The sequence below is a fragment of the Dreissena polymorpha genome, chromosome 15, assembly GCF_020536995.1.
Source record: "Dreissena polymorpha isolate Duluth1 chromosome 15, UMN_Dpol_1.0, whole genome shotgun sequence".
In the NCBI taxonomy this organism is placed as follows: Eukaryota; Metazoa; Mollusca; class Bivalvia; order Myida; family Dreissenidae; genus Dreissena; species Dreissena polymorpha.
In genome coordinates, this window is record NC_068369.1 from 5,312,980 (window position 1) to 5,332,807 (window position 19,828).

At 37.9% G+C, this 19,828-nt stretch overlaps 2 protein-coding genes across 4 annotated transcripts; both read left to right on the forward strand.

Annotated features, from left to right (window-relative positions):
• The first annotated feature begins 1,000 nt into the window (after positions 1-1,000).
• On the forward strand, positions 1,001-3,557 carry LOC127860575 (uncharacterized). Its single transcript, XM_052398705.1, has 3 exons — positions 1,001-1,243; positions 1,440-1,524; positions 1,722-3,557. Exons 1-3 carry the CDS (start codon positions 1,088-1,090, stop codon positions 3,350-3,352), a joined length of 1,872 nt encoding a protein of 623 aa, XP_052254665.1. The 5' UTR covers positions 1,001-1,087; the 3' UTR covers positions 3,353-3,557.
• Positions 3,558-6,476: 2,919 nt separating this feature from the next.
• Positions 6,477-10,575, forward strand: LOC127860581 (uncharacterized). 3 transcript variants are annotated; one of them, XM_052398721.1, is made up of 4 exons: positions 6,477-6,589; positions 6,862-6,989; positions 8,723-8,804; positions 9,026-10,575. In XM_052398721.1, exons 2-4 carry the CDS (start codon positions 6,864-6,866, stop codon positions 10,537-10,539), a joined length of 1,722 nt encoding a protein of 573 aa, XP_052254681.1. In that variant the 5' UTR covers positions 6,477-6,589; positions 6,862-6,863; the 3' UTR covers positions 10,540-10,575. The 3 variants fall into 3 exon arrangements, with proteins under 3 accessions (XP_052254681.1, XP_052254683.1, XP_052254680.1); XM_052398723.1 differs by lacking the exon at positions 6,862-6,989 and having other exon boundaries at positions 6,508-6,589; XM_052398720.1 differs by lacking the exon at positions 6,477-6,589 and having other exon boundaries at positions 6,630-6,989.
• The last annotated feature ends 9,253 nt before the right edge of the window (positions 10,576-19,828 follow it).

Genomic DNA, 19,828 nt, shown 5'->3' on the forward strand with positions numbered 1-19,828 from the left:
GCACGCACACACACACACACACACACACACACACACACACACACACACACACACACACACATACACACACACACATATATATATATATATAACAAGGTATTCAACTCAAAATCACCCCAAAATAGGGTACATCGCCTTAAACAGCAATAACTTCATCAATTGTGCAGCGATTCCCATGAACATGGTCTTATTCAACGCAGAAATGAATTTCTGGAAATGTACATATCTTGCAATATTTCTACAAAAGCTGGGTCAAAATTTAAGAAATAACACGATACACAACTTGCGTAACATACTCGTCATCGATCAGACTGAAATCTTCACAGAGTAAAGGGCATTTACCCTGCGAAGATAGCGGACCTAGGTACCATAATTCAATAAAATGTATGATAAAACATTTATACCGATCTTGCCGTTACATAATGCATAAAAACTAACTGTCCAGTGCCGTTTGAACCATTGTTTACATACATTTCAACTGTCCGACATTTTAAACACACGAGTGATTTGATTGGTCGAATGCAAATGTGTGTCTTTACTTCTATAGATTGTTATTCATAAATCGGATCTGATCGTTGACGATTAGGTCACGCGAGTTGTGCATCGTGTTATTTCTTAAAAAATTACCCAGCATTTGTAAAAATATTACAAGATATGTACATTGCCAGAAAGGAAATTCCTTTCTGCGTTGAATAAGACCGAGTTCATTGAAATCGCTGCACAATTGATACTGTTTTTTTCCAAAGAAGTTGATTTTTCGATATAATTTAATTATTTTTCATTCATAATGATGCTTTTACTAATAAATATAGCCACACGCTAACCACCTTTGATATACGTAACGTAAATGATTTGGTTACACTTTTGATATTATTTATATATTTCTTGTTTAAACAACGTTTAAATGGCCACAATCACGCACCGCTGAAATAATAGATGAAAACAATGTTCGTGTTTATGGCTACGCCACTGAACTTGAATACACACTTTGCGTGGTTTCTAGTTGGTTAGGTTATCAAACTTGTTTTGAGGATATCGAAAGTACGTTTTACCCGACAAAATAAATCGCTGAAGGCGGCATACCTTAATGTCAAACATATTAATTGCTACATGTGGTGATTGTGAAAGTATAGACTTTACAATGAACAACAGGCGGGGGCCAATCTGTTTAGGGGAAACATTATATGAACAAATGATTCACAACTCGAACTTGTGTGATGTCACATTGGAATTTTGCGGAGTGGTAAGAAAACAACAGCCGATGTGTAGTTAATTGTAGTATACATGTTACACTTTTTAATATGATGTAATAATATTTCTAAATTGTATCACCCGTTCAAGGCCGGTCTCAAATATCCAAAACCATTGCTCATGTTTTTGCTCCAATTTATGAATTATAACAATAAATGCAGTCATCTGATTCTGTTTATATTGCTCAGGTTCGTCGAGCTCATTGGTGCGTGCTAGTGAACTATCCGTTCTTTGAGGCTATGTATCGTTCCGGTTTAAAAGAGACACGGGAAGGTATAACTTAGCACATTTAATTGTAGGTGTAGTTCCATGTATACACGTATTTCGTTGTCATTAGATAAAACATTTATCTTATACCAGTTTTAGTTACTCGGAGACACGTATTTACTTTTTATGGAACGGTGTATAATTATTGAGGTCTTTAAATAAATGAACTTGATAGTACACATTAAGCCCTGTTCTTATTTTAGGAGTCATTCGCATAAGCGAAGGTAATTACGAAGCTATTCAAGCAGCTATCCATTTTATGTACACGGGCAATGTGCGACTTGATTGCGGGTTATTGAGCGAGGTTCTACACGTGGCCGATTATCTCCAAATAAGCAATCTCGTTAAGTTATGTGAACAGTGTCTTCTCACATTGAAAACTCCAAATACCTGCGTCGACACGTACTTACTTTCTAGACAGTACTGTTTAACGATACACGAAGAATTGGTTTTGTACATCATAAATAATCTCGCGGAGGTTATTCAATACCCGCCAAATGGGCAAATCTTGACACTCAACATGATACAAGAAATACTGCTGCACGAATCAGCTTATGATGTTCCTCAGGAAGTGTTATATCAATTTTACCGCAAATGGTTTGCGTACGATGTCAACTGTCGCAAAGGAGACTTCGAAGATCTGTTTTGCTCTCTGAACCTTCAGGACACTAGTCACAGTTTTTTTAAAAGTTTAGAATGTGATTATATCCAGACGTTGAAACGGTGTAGAGACCATTATTACAAAGCGAAACGTGAGTACATGGGAAACCGCCTGAAGCATTCAAATGAGATCGTCCGTGTCATTATCGTTGTTGGCGAAATCGAACTTAGTGTAAACAACATTGTAAAAAACAAGCGCAACGTATTTGCATGTGAGATTGGATCAGCCAAATGGTCTAATCTCGCGTTTTTTCCGCGCGATCTTGACTGGTATGAGAAATACATTGTCGAGACAGACGGCACAGCTTTGTATGTCATGGCAAATCATTATTATGATTTTTACGACACACATCTAAAAATTCATAAATTTTATTTTGAGGCAAAATGCTGGTCTACCTTAAAATTCCCAATAAAGGCAAGTTACTCAAAGCAGCTTCGATTTTGCAGTCTTGTGTGTGTAAACCAAAGAATGTTTGCTGCAGCAAAGTCACGATTGCATTGGCAACAGCCAAACGCTTTGCAGCTGTTTGAACTTGACGAGATTAACCAGTGTTGTCATCCAACTTTAACAGTACATGGAAAATCAAACAAACTAAAGGACGTTAAAATATGTGCGGTTGAAACTAGATTCGTTTTTGTCAAGTGCCTTTTTCTGAATCGACGTCCATTTGGAACAGACAAAGTACACAAAATGGCATTGCTAGATACATATACCGGTAAAACAAAACGTTTTTCAACTGTTACACAAGCTGTTCACGACGAAGCTGGCGTCCTTGAAATGGAAGAATTGATATTTCCATCCCAAAACAACGTTATTATTTCAAAGGTGGACTGTCATTATTACAAAGTACTGAATGTAGTAAATGGCAAAATTTCAACCGTAAACGAACGCCTCCTTCCTAGAGAACTCTTTTATGCTAGTGACCAAGATGCTGAGCAAGAAACCGACCTAGACATTCAGATCGGATGTGGACCAAATGCAGTTTCTGTTTTCGACATAACCAATGAACGATTCAACGTCTTTGATTTTGATGCGCGAGCACTGTTTGATGTTCCGCCACTTCCGCACAAAATAATTAAATCTACCAACGTTCATTGTGACATGAAATCTAAATTTGTGAAGTGTCCTATCGACTGTCCTCACTGTTTATATGAATTACGTGCAGCCATGTGACCTATCTGAGTCGACTAAATATGTGTTAGACTAATACTAATATCAACCAAGATTGAAGATCGTTCAATACAGTTGATTTCTTTTTCATATATTCGAATAAATAAGACACACTTTATAATTACATTTGCGTCTTAGACATCTTGGTATCAATCATTAATGAAGTATATATACACTGGAATTATTTTTAATAAAAGAAACACACGTGTATTGCTTTAAAAGCGACTTGCAGCCTAATGGTTTCTGTATATCAAACAGTAAGTAACAACCCAAACAAAGTATATGTAAATTGTATTGTGACCAAATACATGAAGGCCATTAAGACCGACAATTGTAAAAAAAAATACTACGATTTTATCGACATTGTTTATTTGTTCTTCACAATATTTAATTGACACATGGATTCAGATGTATATTTATTAACTAAGACCAAGAAGACTTTAATGTAAATATCTTTTATGTTAACATCTAGTAATTAAGTCATCACTGTGTCTACACTAAATAAGTTCATATAATCAGCTGACCTTATTAAAGGGATCTTTTCACGGTTTGGTAAACTGACAAAATTGAAATTTTTTGTTTCAGATTCGCAAATTTTCGTTTAAGTTATGATATTTGTTAGGAAACAGTATTACTGAACATTAACCATAGTCCAATATAGCCATTATATGTATCTTTTGACGATTTGAAAACCTAAAAATTATAAAGCGTTGCAACGCGAAACGATTGAATAATTTGAAGAGTTCTGTTGTTGTCGTTAAAATTTACGAAACTACGAAGATTGCTTATATAAGGTATAAAATAATAAAACTGTGCACTCACGGCGGAATAGCCGAGAGGGCTAATGCATTTTTACTTCAGACTAACTCCAGGACTCCGGGGGTCACTGGTTCTAGCCCTGGTACCGGCTACTTTTTTTTCCTTTTCTTAATTTTATTCTTGATTTTTTACTGGGGCTTTTAAGATCCAATGTTTACATTTAATGGCAAACTTCAAAATATGCCAAAATCTGTGAAAAGGCCCCTTTAAGCGCTAAAGTTTGTTCGGATTTTTATTCAGGATATAACTACACGATTCTGTAGTGATCTCATAAGAATATCCATACAGCTCTGATTATTAACCACGACGGTTTACTTATACAATGCCATTGGAAGATTAAGCAAGACATTCGGTTTTCTTCAAATGTCGAATGTCAACTAAAATAGAACACGACTTAGTATTTTAATTGTTCAACGGGTACATAAACTTGATATACGCATGTTTCTAGGGCTGTAACGAATTCAAAAAAATTGTTCGGATCCGAATCCGCATCCAAATGAGGTATCTTGCAGTTTTTCGTATCCGGATCCCTCAGATAAGAGAAAATGAGAATTTTCTGTCTAAATTAAAGAAATCAATGTTTTAGAAGGATAATTTGACTAACAAACATTTAAAACAAAAAAAAAAAAAAGTTCTCGTTTAACATATTTTTTCTGATTTTTTTCCCTTAAGAACCGGTTACAGAAGTAATGAAATTTTCCTGTGTTAAAGCACTACTACAATGATGTAATTTGTTAAACGCAGGTTTACACTTAAATTCAAGTAAGTTGCATGACAGTGACTTCATTATTTATTAAATAACATGCCTTACCCTATTGCTCTTAATGTCTGTGACCTAAAATAACATTTTCATCTATGTATTAAATAGGCCAAGATGTGCCTTAATTTAATCTTGTAGTGCAAATTTACACAGTTTTATCATATTAGGTTCTCTATGTCAAAACTAAAATGCCATCGAGGGTCATTTGGTTGATATGGACATGTTTAGAAAAAGATTACTTCAATACGTTACTTCCATAGAATCACATTGAAAATATTCCACAGATGAGCGATTTTGATTTTTTTCAAACAAAAGGAAAGTGCAATGTATGAGTATCTTCAAATCAATAAGGACATCTTCGAACCAATCTTTACGCGTTTGTTTCCCACCAGAATGGTGATTTCTGCATCGACAGGAAATATATATGGCGTCCATGTCATGTTTTTTTTACATGCTTGTACTGAAACATGGTTACATTTCGTCAATCGTGAAACATCGACTTTCGTGACATTTTGACGGATTTAGCAGGTGTTTGGAAGAGTAGAAGTTCTCTTTAAAATGATATTCCATTGAAAAACATGTATGGTCGCTAGTGAATGGAGCATGTTTTCCTTTCAATTGCTGATATCGAAGAAAATGAAATTCTTAAGAGACCAGTAGCATCTTATTCAATGCCAAGATATATAATTTGAATCGCTTCATGGGTGTTTTTAAACTCGCGAATACGCATTTAATTTCACGTAACTGAGTTTTGCAATAGCAAATCTTGCCCTAGTGTATACACCCACGAACGTGTTTAAAGGGATCCTTTCACGTTTTTGTAAATTGACAAAATTGAAAAAAAGTTGTTTTAGATTCGCAAATGTTCGTTGTAGTTATGATATTTGTGAGGAAACAGTAATACTGAACATTAACCACGGTCTAATATAGCCATTATATGCATCTTTTGACGATTTAAAAACCTGAAAATTATAAAGCGTTGCAACGCGAAACGATTGAATAATTTGGAGAGTTCTGTTGTTGTCGTTTAATTTTGTGAAACTACAAAGATTGCTTATATAAACCATAAAATACGTCTTTCATGTATACTTAGTAGGATGGCCGTGCGGTCTAATTGGTTTTTACTTCAGGACTCCGGGGGTCAGTGGTCCGAGCCCTGCCGCGGGCTACTTTTTTTCCTTTTTAATTTTTTTTTATTCTTGATGTTTTACTGGAGCTTTTTAGATCCAATGTTTACATTTATCAATATAAAAGATTTAATGACAAACTTCAAAACATGCCAAAATATGTGAAAAGGCCCCTTTAATATCTAGGACAAGTACATGTATATGGATTTCGAAAGTCTATTAATTGGTAGTAGCAGCAATTCCTTATATGCACATTAGCTTACGAGATTGAAACATCATGATCTGATGAACGCCACAAAAATGCACTTATTTTCATATTTATACAATACATAATATCATGCATTTTAATTTGACGTATAATTCAGTATTTCTAGCATATTAAAACCTGTAGTGGCCGACGTTTCTATTAATAGAAACGAAACCGAAATTTACATTTCATGATTTCACAATGTGTTGAGTGTAGAAAAGACGAACACCTCGAGAATATGTGTTATTGAGTTCATTTGTGGAGTTTAACACTGGGAAAAATAAAAGGTAAGATATATTTTTAATTGAGAATCCTTTGTACAAGCTCCGTGGGAGCATAATGTTTGTCAATACATGCATGTATTTACAAAGTAGTTTTATAACCTGACTGATGACTCACTTTCTTGGAAGCTATTGACCATGGCCATGCTGGTTGAACGAGCTATTTATAAAGACATGACATTAACGTGTACACAAAATATGAAACAATTATAACGGCCGAAATGTTTTTAAATTTGAATATTGCGTTTAACGAGGTTTTGACAAACTGATGCTTACAGACATGGATAACACAGGAATGGTCGAGCTAAGAGCGAATACACGACTTCGTGAGCATCTTTATGAGCAGGCGGTTACTAAATCCGAGTTTTGTGATGTAACACTCGAGTTTGGGTCGCCGAATAGAATGGTGGGTGGCGTGATTTTGTATTGGTAATGTACACCGTAAACAGTTCAACTAGAGGTTAAAGCCTCTATAACGCTCAAGATCAACGAAAATTTCGTAAAGTATTTCGTAAAATAAAGTTAACACCTAAACAATCAGTGTTCCTTATAGCAATAGCCACAATTTCAACGCTAGATGTAGTATGATTACATTGATTTTCGTAGATACAAAAAGTTCGTTTTTATTTATTTGTGACACAATTAATTCCATTTTAATTTCCCGCGAATATATCTATTCATACGACACACGAACACCATGTTAGCGTTCATCTGTTGTATGAATAGATATCGTTGCGGGAAATTAAAATGGAATTAAATATGCAAAACAATAATAAAAACGAGCATTTTATATCTACAAACATCTATTTTACCAGACCACATCTGGCGTTGAAATTTCGGCAATTGCCATAAGGAACCCTGATTTTTTTTATCGGTTAAGTTTATTTTTCGAAAAAATGTACGAAATTTTCGTTGATGTTGAGTAGTAATGTTACTTTAAATGATGTTGATATAATGGACATTTATATCCGGCAAATATCGGGTATTTGTTAATTATTCTGACCAGAAACATAGTTAATTTGAAACTGTTATTTCAATTAAATGAAATTCAAATGAGCGCGAGAATATGTACCAACTAATTGTTTTTAATGAAAATTCAATACTGCTCCAGCAGCTGGAGTTTCACTTCTTTATATTAAAATACAAAATGCATATTGAAGACTTGCGTATGTATATGTAGAGACATATTTTATATTGTCTTGTTTAACAATGTCTTCAAGTCGAAAAATTTAATAACGTTCAATAATGTATTGAAATTCATCGCTTGGTATATTGTACAATGGAAACGATCGAAAAATTAACATGTTTTCAAAGTATGTAAGACATTGCCTGAAGACCAGTAGGTCGCCAGAAGTAAACATAAACAAAAAGGGATAACATTAACACAAATATTCGCCTCTGAAACAAGAAAACCCAGAAGTTTAATATATTGTTTGCAACAACGTTTACTGTTTATCTACGAAGTTTTGTTAAAATCATGCTCCTGTGAGCAAAACTTGATACGCCATATGTGCCAATTTTTTTAATATAGACTTTATAAGCAAAACAAGTATAACACATGTTTCTCGAAAACTACATGACCCAGAGGTATTTGATTTGCAACAGTATATGCTAGTCATCTACACAGTTAATTGGAGTCATGTCACTCAGGTAAACTGATACAGGGTCACAGGATTTATTTACTTTAATAATCAAACTTACTTAATTATTAAAAAAAATCTTCATCAAACAGATTTTACACAATAACTAAGGTCAGCTATATAAAGAAACTTTGAATCATTTTAGAAAGGTGTTGCATATTTTCGAAACATTGTTGATTATTATAATTTACTAGCTATTATGTGGGACAAATGTAGATAATTCAATGTTCTCTGGACATAGGAAAGCTTATTTTGAATGGATATTGTTCTTTGTATTTAGGTTCATATTTATATAGTAAAATTAAGTAAAAAAGAGAAAGTCTTTTTAAGAAAAAACTTTAGTTATGTGTGACCCTTACAGAATGCTTATTGATTAGCTAATATGTTGAGGTTTCTATGTACGAAAACGTGCTAGATGTAGTTGGCATTATGTCATGATCGGGTGATTCAGAATATAACACGGCAACATATGAGTTTACGTGTTGTTGCTATTTTACAGAAGCAAACGGGAGCCCATTGGTGTGTCTTGGTGCATTGTCCCTATTTTGAATACATGTATCGTTTTTACGGCAATAAACAAGGTAAGAAATTTAGAATAGATTGATTTTAAGATTATATCATTGTTCATGTGCATGATGCAATATAATTAGTTGGGTGGCACAAAAATTATTGTACAGCGTATTAATTTCGGTTTGTTTTAATATGAAGTCATATCATCATTAATTTGGCCATGTAATGAAACAAAACTAGTATTTACTTCTCAAGAGGTATTTTAATTTAACATGTATTTTATATATTTCAGATACGGTTCGTGTGTACGACGAACACATCGAAGCGATTGACACTGCCATTAAGTTTCTGTATACAGTAAATGCTACTTTTGAAATTGACACTGTCGGAGATGTCTTAAGTATAGGACAATATTTTCAGATGAGCGAATTGTTAGATAGTTGTGCAAGTTACCTTGCAAATTTACGACGATGTGAACATAACTGTATTAAAATATTTTTCATAGCACGACATTTCAAACTGCCAATGTATGAAGATATTGTCACGTACATCATCACCAATCTAATATTTGTCATTGAATATTCGCCCAACGGCCGGAAAATAACAAGTACAGTCATCAAAGAACTGATCGGCCACAAGTCAGCGTGTACCATAAGACCATTTGTGTTGCGCAATTTTTGTCGTAAATGGCGAAATTACGATGAACATAATCGTCATCGGGAATACCTAGACTTGATGGCTTTGCTGACAAACTTGACGACACTTTCATGTGTTTCGAACACAGTGATCACTGATGTGAAAACACTTGAGGTTCTTATGGTCATAGCCAACAAACCAAGGAGTATATACGCGTATGTTGTGGAAGAAGACCGATGGAAGTTTGTAACGAAATTGCCTTCGGCTTTAAGTCAAAGCTCTTTCTGGCGTGACGAAACAACTTTACTTGCAGTTGACCCGCATGGGAAATATGCCTTTGCTTTGAAAAATGAGTACACAAAATCATATGTTAGTAATAATATAAGCGTACGCATTCACAAATATGATTTGAACAGTGAGTCTTGGTCAGAACACAACCCGTCATTGGTTTTCAATGACTCAAACATTATACAAATGCAAGTGAATCGTGTAATGTGGTTAAATGGAAAGCTGCATTTGGTAATCACGACATTAAATGTTATTTCAAAGCCGAAAAGAATTATGTTATTGACATGGAAGGAAGAAACAGGGACATTTACAAAGTCGTTCCTTTTTAGATTCAATCCGCGCTCAACTGCCTTGGAAGATGTTAACTCGTGCATCTTAAACAACAATTACATCAGTGTAGTGTGCAGTGTCAAACGCTGTTCCGAAAGAGAAATAAAACTTGTTGTGCAAGATGTGAAGTCCAAGGAAGTTAAACTACTAAGGCCAGTAAGTAAAGAAGTGTATGATGGGAAAGCCTGCAAACTTCTTACATTTCCAAACAACGATGATGTTTGTATCGCCACTCTAGACAGTCCATGGTATACAATTGTCAACGTAAATACTGGAAAACTTGTACACATTACCGATTGGTTGTTCAAGGAACCAAAACAAGCTTTGTACACTCAAATGGGTCGTTTCATTTCGGGAAATTTCGAGAAATCCGTGTTCGTACTGGACAGTGAAAGTAATCGGGGTTTTCAATTTTATTATGGATCGAAAACCTGGTATAGAATTCCAACCCTTGAGTACAAAGTTTGTAGTGGTGCGATTGTTCAAGCCACCTTACCGTCAACTATGCTGCATAAATTATCTGACACTCTAAAGTGTGAATGTAAACTTTAGGAATTGTTATGAATATGTACAACAAATCCAACCAAACGGACATACTCGATATTTATTATGACAATAATATGATATTTTATGCGAGAGGTCGTCACTATGTATTATTAATGAGAGGCCTTATTGTACCTGAGGATTCAAAACAACACATCAATAAATAGACAATGACTAATGAAATCCATAAGATATTGGAAACATTGGAAAGACGATACGTGTAACAAAATGATGCGTTTTATTCCAAATAACATATGAAGTAGAACATTGCGTCATCGTTATTGTGGGATTTTGCAGGACTACATCCGACTCTCTTAATAGACAATCCCAGAATCGATAAATTTACCGCCGTCATATTGGCTATCACGTGAAACGCTGCCATGACGGTACTGAGAAATCTGGTAGACTACAGCGTTCAAAGATCTCACAATAGCCAAAAATTGGAGACATTAATGAACTGTATTTCACATTGTTAAAAATATAAAAGTTAGATTTCTAGCATATGTGTCTCGACAATAGTATTCCGTGACAACATGTTTATGGCCGAAATAGCTGTGTGTTTTAAGTACTCCTTTCAGTAATGCCTTTGCTTAAAACACAATTATTTCTTTTTTGAATGTAATTATTCGGCTATAAATTTAAAGGTTATCTCAGCATCTAAAGTCTGAAGTAAACTATGTAATTTATAGCGTTAATAGTTCCGGGTGTAATACTTAGACACTTCGAAGTTGTCAGGATAGAACAAACGACCGAGTTAAGGTTTAACAAATCTATTCAAATCGTAGAACGCGACTTAAGAAGTTTGGTTTACGAATAAATAACTATAAGTATGATGAAGGTGCGCAGCATCACTGTTACTTGATTACTATTTTAAATAACTTAAAAGAATTCTTAAGAGTTTACAGAACTATTCCCTACCATTATGATGGCTTTAACTGGTAGGTTTTCGACTTTTAAATGACGTGGATTTTGAGTCATTGACCGAGGTGAAGAATCCGTGATGCTGCGCGCTATTTATAGTGAAGATGCTTTAGGATTCCGAAACTTCCCAACCAATCAACGTGCACTTAGGAATTCCTTAACCAATAAAACAAGTTCACAAAGAGCCATTTTCCTAAACAGCATTTCGGAATCCTAAATCAACAAAGTAAGTCAATAATATGAGTTGTTACATTATACAAAGCAATTTGTATTAAAACACATTACATTAATACATAATATCAGGCAGGAATGTTCTGCATTTAAAGTCTGTTAAACATTTTAATAATACAATGGAAACATGAATCTATATGATGCATAGGCTTTCTACGCGTGACAAAATAGTTCCAAAGCATTTGCAACTGGAACATAACTTTACCAAAATGCAATACACAAATGCATCCTTAGATTAATAATACAAGTGAAAGCCATTAATTTTGGAGAACAATAGTTAGGAATAACAAATTATATTGTGCAATTGAAAATGTAGGTCGTATTCCTACTCAGCTGGCTGACAGCGTCATAGTAAACAAACATGGAGCGTATTTTTGGATTGGAATTACTGAATTGTGACAAACAATGGATTGTTAGCAAGTATCTGGAGTCAATAAAACATATGTAAGTAGATTTAATTGATAATTTTATAACTATTACATATTACATTTCCCCTACCTTAAAGAAATAAAGAGTTTGAAATGTACAAGCACAAGTACTTTTTTTATGTCATTAAATTTAAACAGTCATTTAAAACATATGATTTAATAAAATTTAATTATTTATACTAAACAACTTTAAACATTCAAAGTTTACATGACATCTTCTTCCTTCAGGGCCTGACTGGAATGTCCTTGATGATGGACAGGAGAGGATCGTCTTGATGTTCTGGGAGGGTCCTTAGTATCGTCGACTTGACTTCAGTTGGAAGAGAGCTTACGCCGCTGGCAATCTCTCGGACTGTTTCGTGTAAGTAGTGGCGGGCCTTTCCACTGTTGTCCAGGAGAATACCTGCTGTACCAGGGAGCATCAGGTGCTGAAATTGGTGGACCAACAGACATCGGTTGGTGATGCTCCATGATACAGCAGTGGACTGGAGGATGGATGTTGCAGCATACTCCAGTGCAAGTAATCGACAGTCAGGAGATAGGTTACTCCATCCTTTTGGTGGCCAGCGTAAACATTGTACGAGCGTAATTGCCTCATCCGGAACAGAAGACCAATCACGTTTGGAAGGGGGTAGCAGAAGCATGGCCCCACTGACCAGAAGGGCCTTCGCATGTGTTTGTAGGAGTGTGTTGGCAGGGGTCGATGACGGCAGTTACCTCATTGGTCCTTCGGAGAGGGGTGATTGCGGGGGTTGAAGTTGGTACAGGGATGATCAATGAAGATGCAGACACTGTGGGGAGAGGAGACAAATCAAAGGATGGCATGGATTGGAGGGGTAGCTGGACGGGTGATGATGGATCAGATAGGTGGATCGACATTGGAGACGGTATAATGTCGATTTCCGATTCTCTTATTGCCTGGAACACAATGTCGCTCCTCTTCTGCACCCTTGCAACCAACCGGTCCTCAATCCCAAGCAATAGCGCGATATCCATATAAAGATCTGGATAGTCCTCTTCAGCCCAGGGACCTTGAGGTGGAGTCTGCGAAGGAGCGATACAATCCTGTCGCCGCTTCAATGCGCTCAAAGACTTTTGATTTTGGAAGATCCCCTTCTTAATGGTGGCCTTATAGACAGAAGGCCCATCTTCCAAATAGGCCACAGCACCGAATTCATCTAGTAGGATGTATGAAACACTTCCAGAAGATTTTCGTTTCCTGGATTTTGCAAACGATTCACATCCCCACTCCCAACCCTTAATCCATGAAGAAATCCCAGGAGATCTACCTGCAGCCCACTTTGTTTCAAGATATTTTGCGTAGGACGCAGTGGCGCTGTTGGGGTTTTCAACTTCATGGCACTTGATGAATGTAGCTGGCTCCGTAGAGAAGTAGAAGGCCACCTTATTGCTGAAAAGGTCATTTGGTGCTACTCGGAGCTCAATGGGGTGCTTTGACTTCGCGTGGTAGCGTAAATCACCAGAACGGCTGAAGAGTTTGGGTCGATGATCAACACAGAAGGGGCAGATGAGTTGATATCCAAATTGGCTTGTATCCTGCAAGTACACAAGGGAAATACCTTACTGATGAGCTGATATGCTTTAACGTAGAATCTAATCATTCTCTGGAGTAAATCGCAATCGGGTGATCAAGCCAACTTCATTACTCAGCGTATGGTGCGCACCATTCATCATAGACTTCAATCTTCATTTAAGCATCATCATTTGTATCGGTATCAAATTATCATATTGCAGGATTCATGCAAATTTCAGAAGTTTGCCATCGAGTGATTGCAACCACAGCGAAGATTAAAAAAATAAATATATATATAATAAAGTGCAGATTGTATTGTTGTAGGAAGTGGTCTGTGTGAAGATAACAATTTGTGAGCTGTGTAAATTGTACTGATAAATATCTACTTGGCGTTAAGAATCCACTTAGGGATTTCGCTTCCGTTGAATCGCATCAACCTGTCAACATGGATTGGTTTAGCTTTGTGTTTCTGGGACTTCTTTATAAGATAGACACGATCGTCTATCTTTCCTTATACAAGATATGGCCCTTGCCATTGTGGACGTAGTTTACTACATACACTTGGTTTGCGTGTTGAATCCAGTAACCAGACAGGGTCACCGACCTTGAATTGCCTAGTTTTTGCGAGAAGGTCATAATGTCGCTTGCGGTAGACCACCTTTTTCGCAAGAACTTTACGAGCAACATCATGGATGTGTTCCAAATTTGCACGTAGGTCTGACACATAATCGTCAGGAATAGGTTTTTCGTTTGTACCAGACCCTGGTGGCAGTCCAATGCAGGCCTGCAAGGGCAATGCGATTTCCCTACCAAAAACCATTTTGTTGGGAGACTGTCCGGTGCTATTGTTGATGGAAGACCGGTAAGCCATGAGCACTTGTGGCAGAAACTGGTCCCAAGTTCGTTGGTTTGAGGCAGAGTACATGGTGAGCATGGTACCTAGAGTGCGGTTAAAGCGCTCAACCATTCCGTTGGACTGCGGATGCAATGGAGTGGACAGAGTATGCCTTATTCCCAACAAGTCGCACATGTTTTTAAAAAGAGATGAGGTAAAACAACTACCCTGATCCGAATGTATTGATAGAGGGACTCCAAATCGCGAAACATAATTGTCGGCAAATGCTTTTGCAATAGTTTTGGCTTCTTGATTTGGTATCGCAATGGCTTCAGTCCACCGTGTAAAGCAGTCGCATATCACAAGGACAAATGCATTACCAGATTCAGACCTGGGAAGCGGCCCATATATGTCCACAGCACACCGCTCTAATGGGGCTAAGATGTGATTCTGACCTAGGGGTGACTTAGGCGGCTTAGATTTCTTGCGTGATACGCAATGTGAACACATCGCGCAGTACCTCCCAACGTCTTCTCGCATACTTGGCCAAAAGAAAGTTTGCCGAATCTTTCCTAGTGTCTTCTCGACACCCAAGTGAGCACCAGACGGAATGTCATGGAAGTAATAAAGTACATCTTCTCGTCTGTGAAACGGCACGACAATCTGATCCCATTTGTGAAGCTCATCCTCATGCCATGTACGTACTAGGAAACCTCTACTAACGTTCAATCGGTCCCACATGCGCCAAAGGATTTTGACAGCAGATGCTTTGTCACTGACGGCCTGCCATTGTGGCCTTGTCTCAGAACCTTCAAGAGCTTGAATGAGGTATGCAATGCAAGGATCTCTCAGCTGCTCGGTTTTGATTTCTGTGGGTGACCAGTTACTAAGAGTAGCCATTGAAGGTTTGCATTGGGACTTTTCATTTGCTTTGGATCGTGTAACGGCCCTTAAGCGATCATTGTCATGCTTGTCTACCTCAGGGAGACAATTTTCAGGTGTAGCAGTTTGTTGCTCGGACACTTCATCACTGAGGCGTTGTTGCCGGGCACAATTACAGCACGGATTGCGTGAAAGGGCATCAGCATTCCTGTGCTGTAACCCACTACGGTGCGTAACCTCAAGGTTATACGTACCAAGCTCCTGTAGCCAGCGTGCAACTTGCCCTGTAGGGTGCTTCAGGTTTTTCATCCAGCTTACCGCTGCATTATCTGTCCGTACAAGGACTGGCTGTCCGTACAAATAGGAGTGAAGTGCTTTCAATGCATTTATTACAGCAAGCAACTCCTTCCGTGTAACACAGTATGCTTTTTCATGGGAGTTGAGAGCCTTACTGTAATATGCAATCACAGTTTCGGTCCCGTTTTGAATTTGTGAGAGGACAGCACCAGTTGCTATGTCACTGGCGTCAGTGTCCAGGACAAACTTGGAACCAGGAACCGGATAACCTAGAATTGGTAAGGAAGTTAGAGAAGTCTTTAGAGATTGGAATGACTCGTCGCATTCTTGTGACCACTCAAATTTGGAGCTCTTATCCGAAACCTTGTGCAAAGGTTTCGCTTTAAGCGCAAAGTCCTTGACAAAGCGCCTATAATATGAGCAAAGTCCCAGAAAGCTCTTAACTTCCTTTGCATCTCTCGGCGTTGGCCATCTCAGCACTGCTTCAATCTTTGCTGGGTCCGTAGAGATACCATCTTCTGAGACAATGTGGCCAAGAAATTTTATTTTCTTTTGAAACAAGCTGCATTTTGAGGGCTTACATTTAAGGTTAGCATCAAGAAGCCTTTCGAAGATATGTTCAAGGCGGGCTAAACCTTCGGACACAGTGGCACATGGAACAACAATGTCATCCATATATAGGAGACACTCCTCCCACTGTAGACCTCTTAGAACGTTCTCCATCAGCCTTTCGAATGTAGATGGAGCATTTGCCAGTCCAAAACTCATTACTGTAAATTGGTATAGCCCCATAGTTGTTGCAAAAGCGGTCTTTTCTTTGTCAGCATCACTCATACCGACCTGCCAGTAGCCGCTATTAAGATCAAGCGAGCTGAAATATTTGGCGCCAGAAAGTGAATCGATGCAATCGTCAACCCTTGGTAGCGGGTATGCATCTTTGATGGTGACGTCATTTAGGCGCCGATAGTCTATACAGAACCGCGGGGTGCCATCTTTCTTGGTCACTAAAACAACTGGAGAGGCCCATGCACTGCTTGACGGCTCTATGATGCCACGTTCCAGCATTTTGGTAACTTCTTCCTTTTCAATTGCACGTTTACCAAGTGGTAAACGCCTTGGCGGTTGCCGAATTGGTGCAGCTTTACCAGTGTTGATGACATGTTTGACTAGTGAGGTTCGCCCAATGTCCTCTGAAGATTTGGAAAAGACAGGACTGTACTTGCAAAGCAAGTTTTGAAGATCAGATTTTTCCTGATCATTTAGATGGACTGAACTGCGATCATACAGATCAGTAAGGTGCTGTGGCAAAGTGTTACATTCAACTTGTTGAGTCACACAACATTAACTAGAACATTCTCTGAGTGTGTTTCAACAATACCGCTCATGGGAAAAACTTCCTTTTCAGCCATAACATCAGGATCTGGTTCTACAAAACCAAGTGGTGCCATATATTCAGCAAGGGGAATATTGACTGGAACCCACATTCTAGAATGTGCAGGTATCTTGACCGTGTCACGAACCTCTACACGACATATTTGACTGGAGCCGCCCACAGTTTGAAGTGGTACAATATCGGACCCCATCACCAAACAGGACTTTCCGTAATTGATGTGGTCCACATTTTGTCGAAGAAAATCCTGACCTAGGATTCCATCTGAATCAATGTCACCAACCACAAAAGTAACATCGTAGCACTCCTTACCAAGCTGAACCATAAGGTCGACTTTGCCAAGGATGTTCATTTGTTGCCCACTCACCGTGTGAAAAGATTGAGTAACAGGGGTCATAGAATTGCAATATTGTTGGATATTTGCAAATGTTTGAGTGGAAATCAAAGAAGTTGTCGCGCCGCAATCAACAAGAAATCTAACAGGCTTAGAAGCAACCGTGCCGGTAACATAGAAACCATTGTCATAAGTGTGTGTATCCGCACCGGCTCGTGCAGAATGCATTGGAACAACGTTATCATAACAAGGTGTGGGTCTGTTAATAATCTGCACCGACTCTTGACCCTCAGAGTCGGTTGAAACTAGTTTTCCGACCTATTGTCGTTCATCTGGCGGCGAGATGAAGAGCCATCAAAAACATTGTGTTTCTGCTCAAACATGCGATTGGGCGGTTGTTGATTGTGGTGTAGCATATTGTTGGTGTTTGTGAACCTGTTTCTCTCAGTGTTGTTCGGGCAATCGCGCCAGTAGTGATCATTGGCTTTGCATCCAAAGCAACCAGGTGATTGGGGCTTTTTGTGGCGAGAGTTCTGAAATGGTGGGCCTCTGGGACAGACCTTTTCTAACCTGTCCAGACGTGACTCGATTCGCTGAAGACACTTGCGCATATCAGTGTCAGAGTTTGTAGAGCTCTCTTCACTGAGTGCCCTTACAAATGTTGAATGCGTACCAAGAACTGCCTCGTAGCGCTCAATAACATTAACAGCATCTGTGATTGTGCGACAGCCATTATCAATGCACCGACACTGCTTATCGGGTGAAACCTGTTTATAAGGTTGGTTGAGTGCAAGGCGCATTTGGGAATGTATGTCCAGGTCTTGGTAGGCTCTCTGGGCCAACTGGCGTAGGTCATCTGCTAGAGCTGCAATTGATTCGCCCCTTTGCCTGCACCGGCTTTCGAACTTCAAAAGCCAAAGGTTTTGATGCTTGCTGTTACTGAAGCGCGAAGCAAGTCTTCATCAGAGCAGAAAATAATCCTTTTTTTCAGATTGGGGCAAGCTCATGTAGAATGACCTTGCAGAGCCACGTAGGCAGCTGGCCAAGACAAGACATTTGGATTTATCATCCCATCCAGAGAGCTCTGCACAGTCCTCAAAGTGTGACATGTATGCTTCAAAGTCACCGGAGCCCTCATAATTATCTGGCCTTATCAATGAAGGATGAACTACTGGAATTGCAGGCGGTCCAAAGTTACCTCGATGTTCGAATCGTGGTCTAATAAGTTGTGTTTCACGATGTGTGTGTGAACTGTTATTGTTTGAAGAGAAATAGTGTTCTGCATCACCTGTCACATTGACAAAACGATCGTCATCAGGCATGTGTCGATCAACTGAAGGGCGATGGTTTTGAGTATCATTTTCGTCATTCTCATGTTGCTGATTTTCAGTGTTTATGTTGTCTGAAGTGTCATTATTTGAACGAAGATTAAATGAGATATCAGGGTCTTGGGATGCCATCTTTTATGTGGTGTAGATAATGTAGTAGTTGTAGTTGCACGTAGTAATAGTTGAGTGTGACCTCGGTTTACTGATTTGTGTGATTGAATAAATTTAAACTGCTTTAATATCAATGTGTTTGTTTTTCTTTCTAACGTTAGGCTGGGTTCGTATCACTCGGAAAATTATTTAAAAATAAATCGCGCTTCTGACACCAATTGTAATACTTAGACACTTCGAAGTTGTCAGGATAGAACAAACGACCGAGTTAAGGTTTAACAAATCTATTCAAATCGTAGAACTCGACTTAAGAAGTTTGGTTTACGAATAAATAACTATAAGTATGATGAAGGTGCGCAGCATCACTGTTACTTGATTACTATTTTAAATAACTTAAAAGAATTCTTAAGAGTTTGCAGAACTATTCCCTACCATTATGATGGCTTTAACTGGTAGGTTTTCGACTTTTAAATGACGTGGATTTTGAGTCATTGACCGAGGTGAAGAATTCGTGATGCTGCGCGCTATTTATAGTGAAGATGCTTTAGGATTCCGAAACTTAGGCGTCCCAACCAATCAACGTGCACTTAGGAATTCCTTAACCAATAAAACAAGTTCACAAAGAGCCATTTTCCTAAACAGCATTTCGGAATACTAAATCAACAAAGTAAGTCAATAATATGAGTTGTTACATTATACAAAGCAATTTGTATTAAAACACATTACATTAATACATAATATCAGGCAGGAATGTTCTGCATTTAAAGTCTGTTAAACATTTTAATAATACAATGGAAACATGAATCTATATGATGCATAGGCTTTCTACGCGTGACAAAATAGTTCCAAAGCATTTGCAACTGGAACATAACTTTACCAAAATGCAATACACAAATGCATCCTTAGATTAATAATACAAGTGAAAGCCATTAATTTTGGAGAACAATAGTTAGGAAAAACAAATTAAATTGTGCAATTGAAAATGTAGGTCGTATTCCTACACAGCT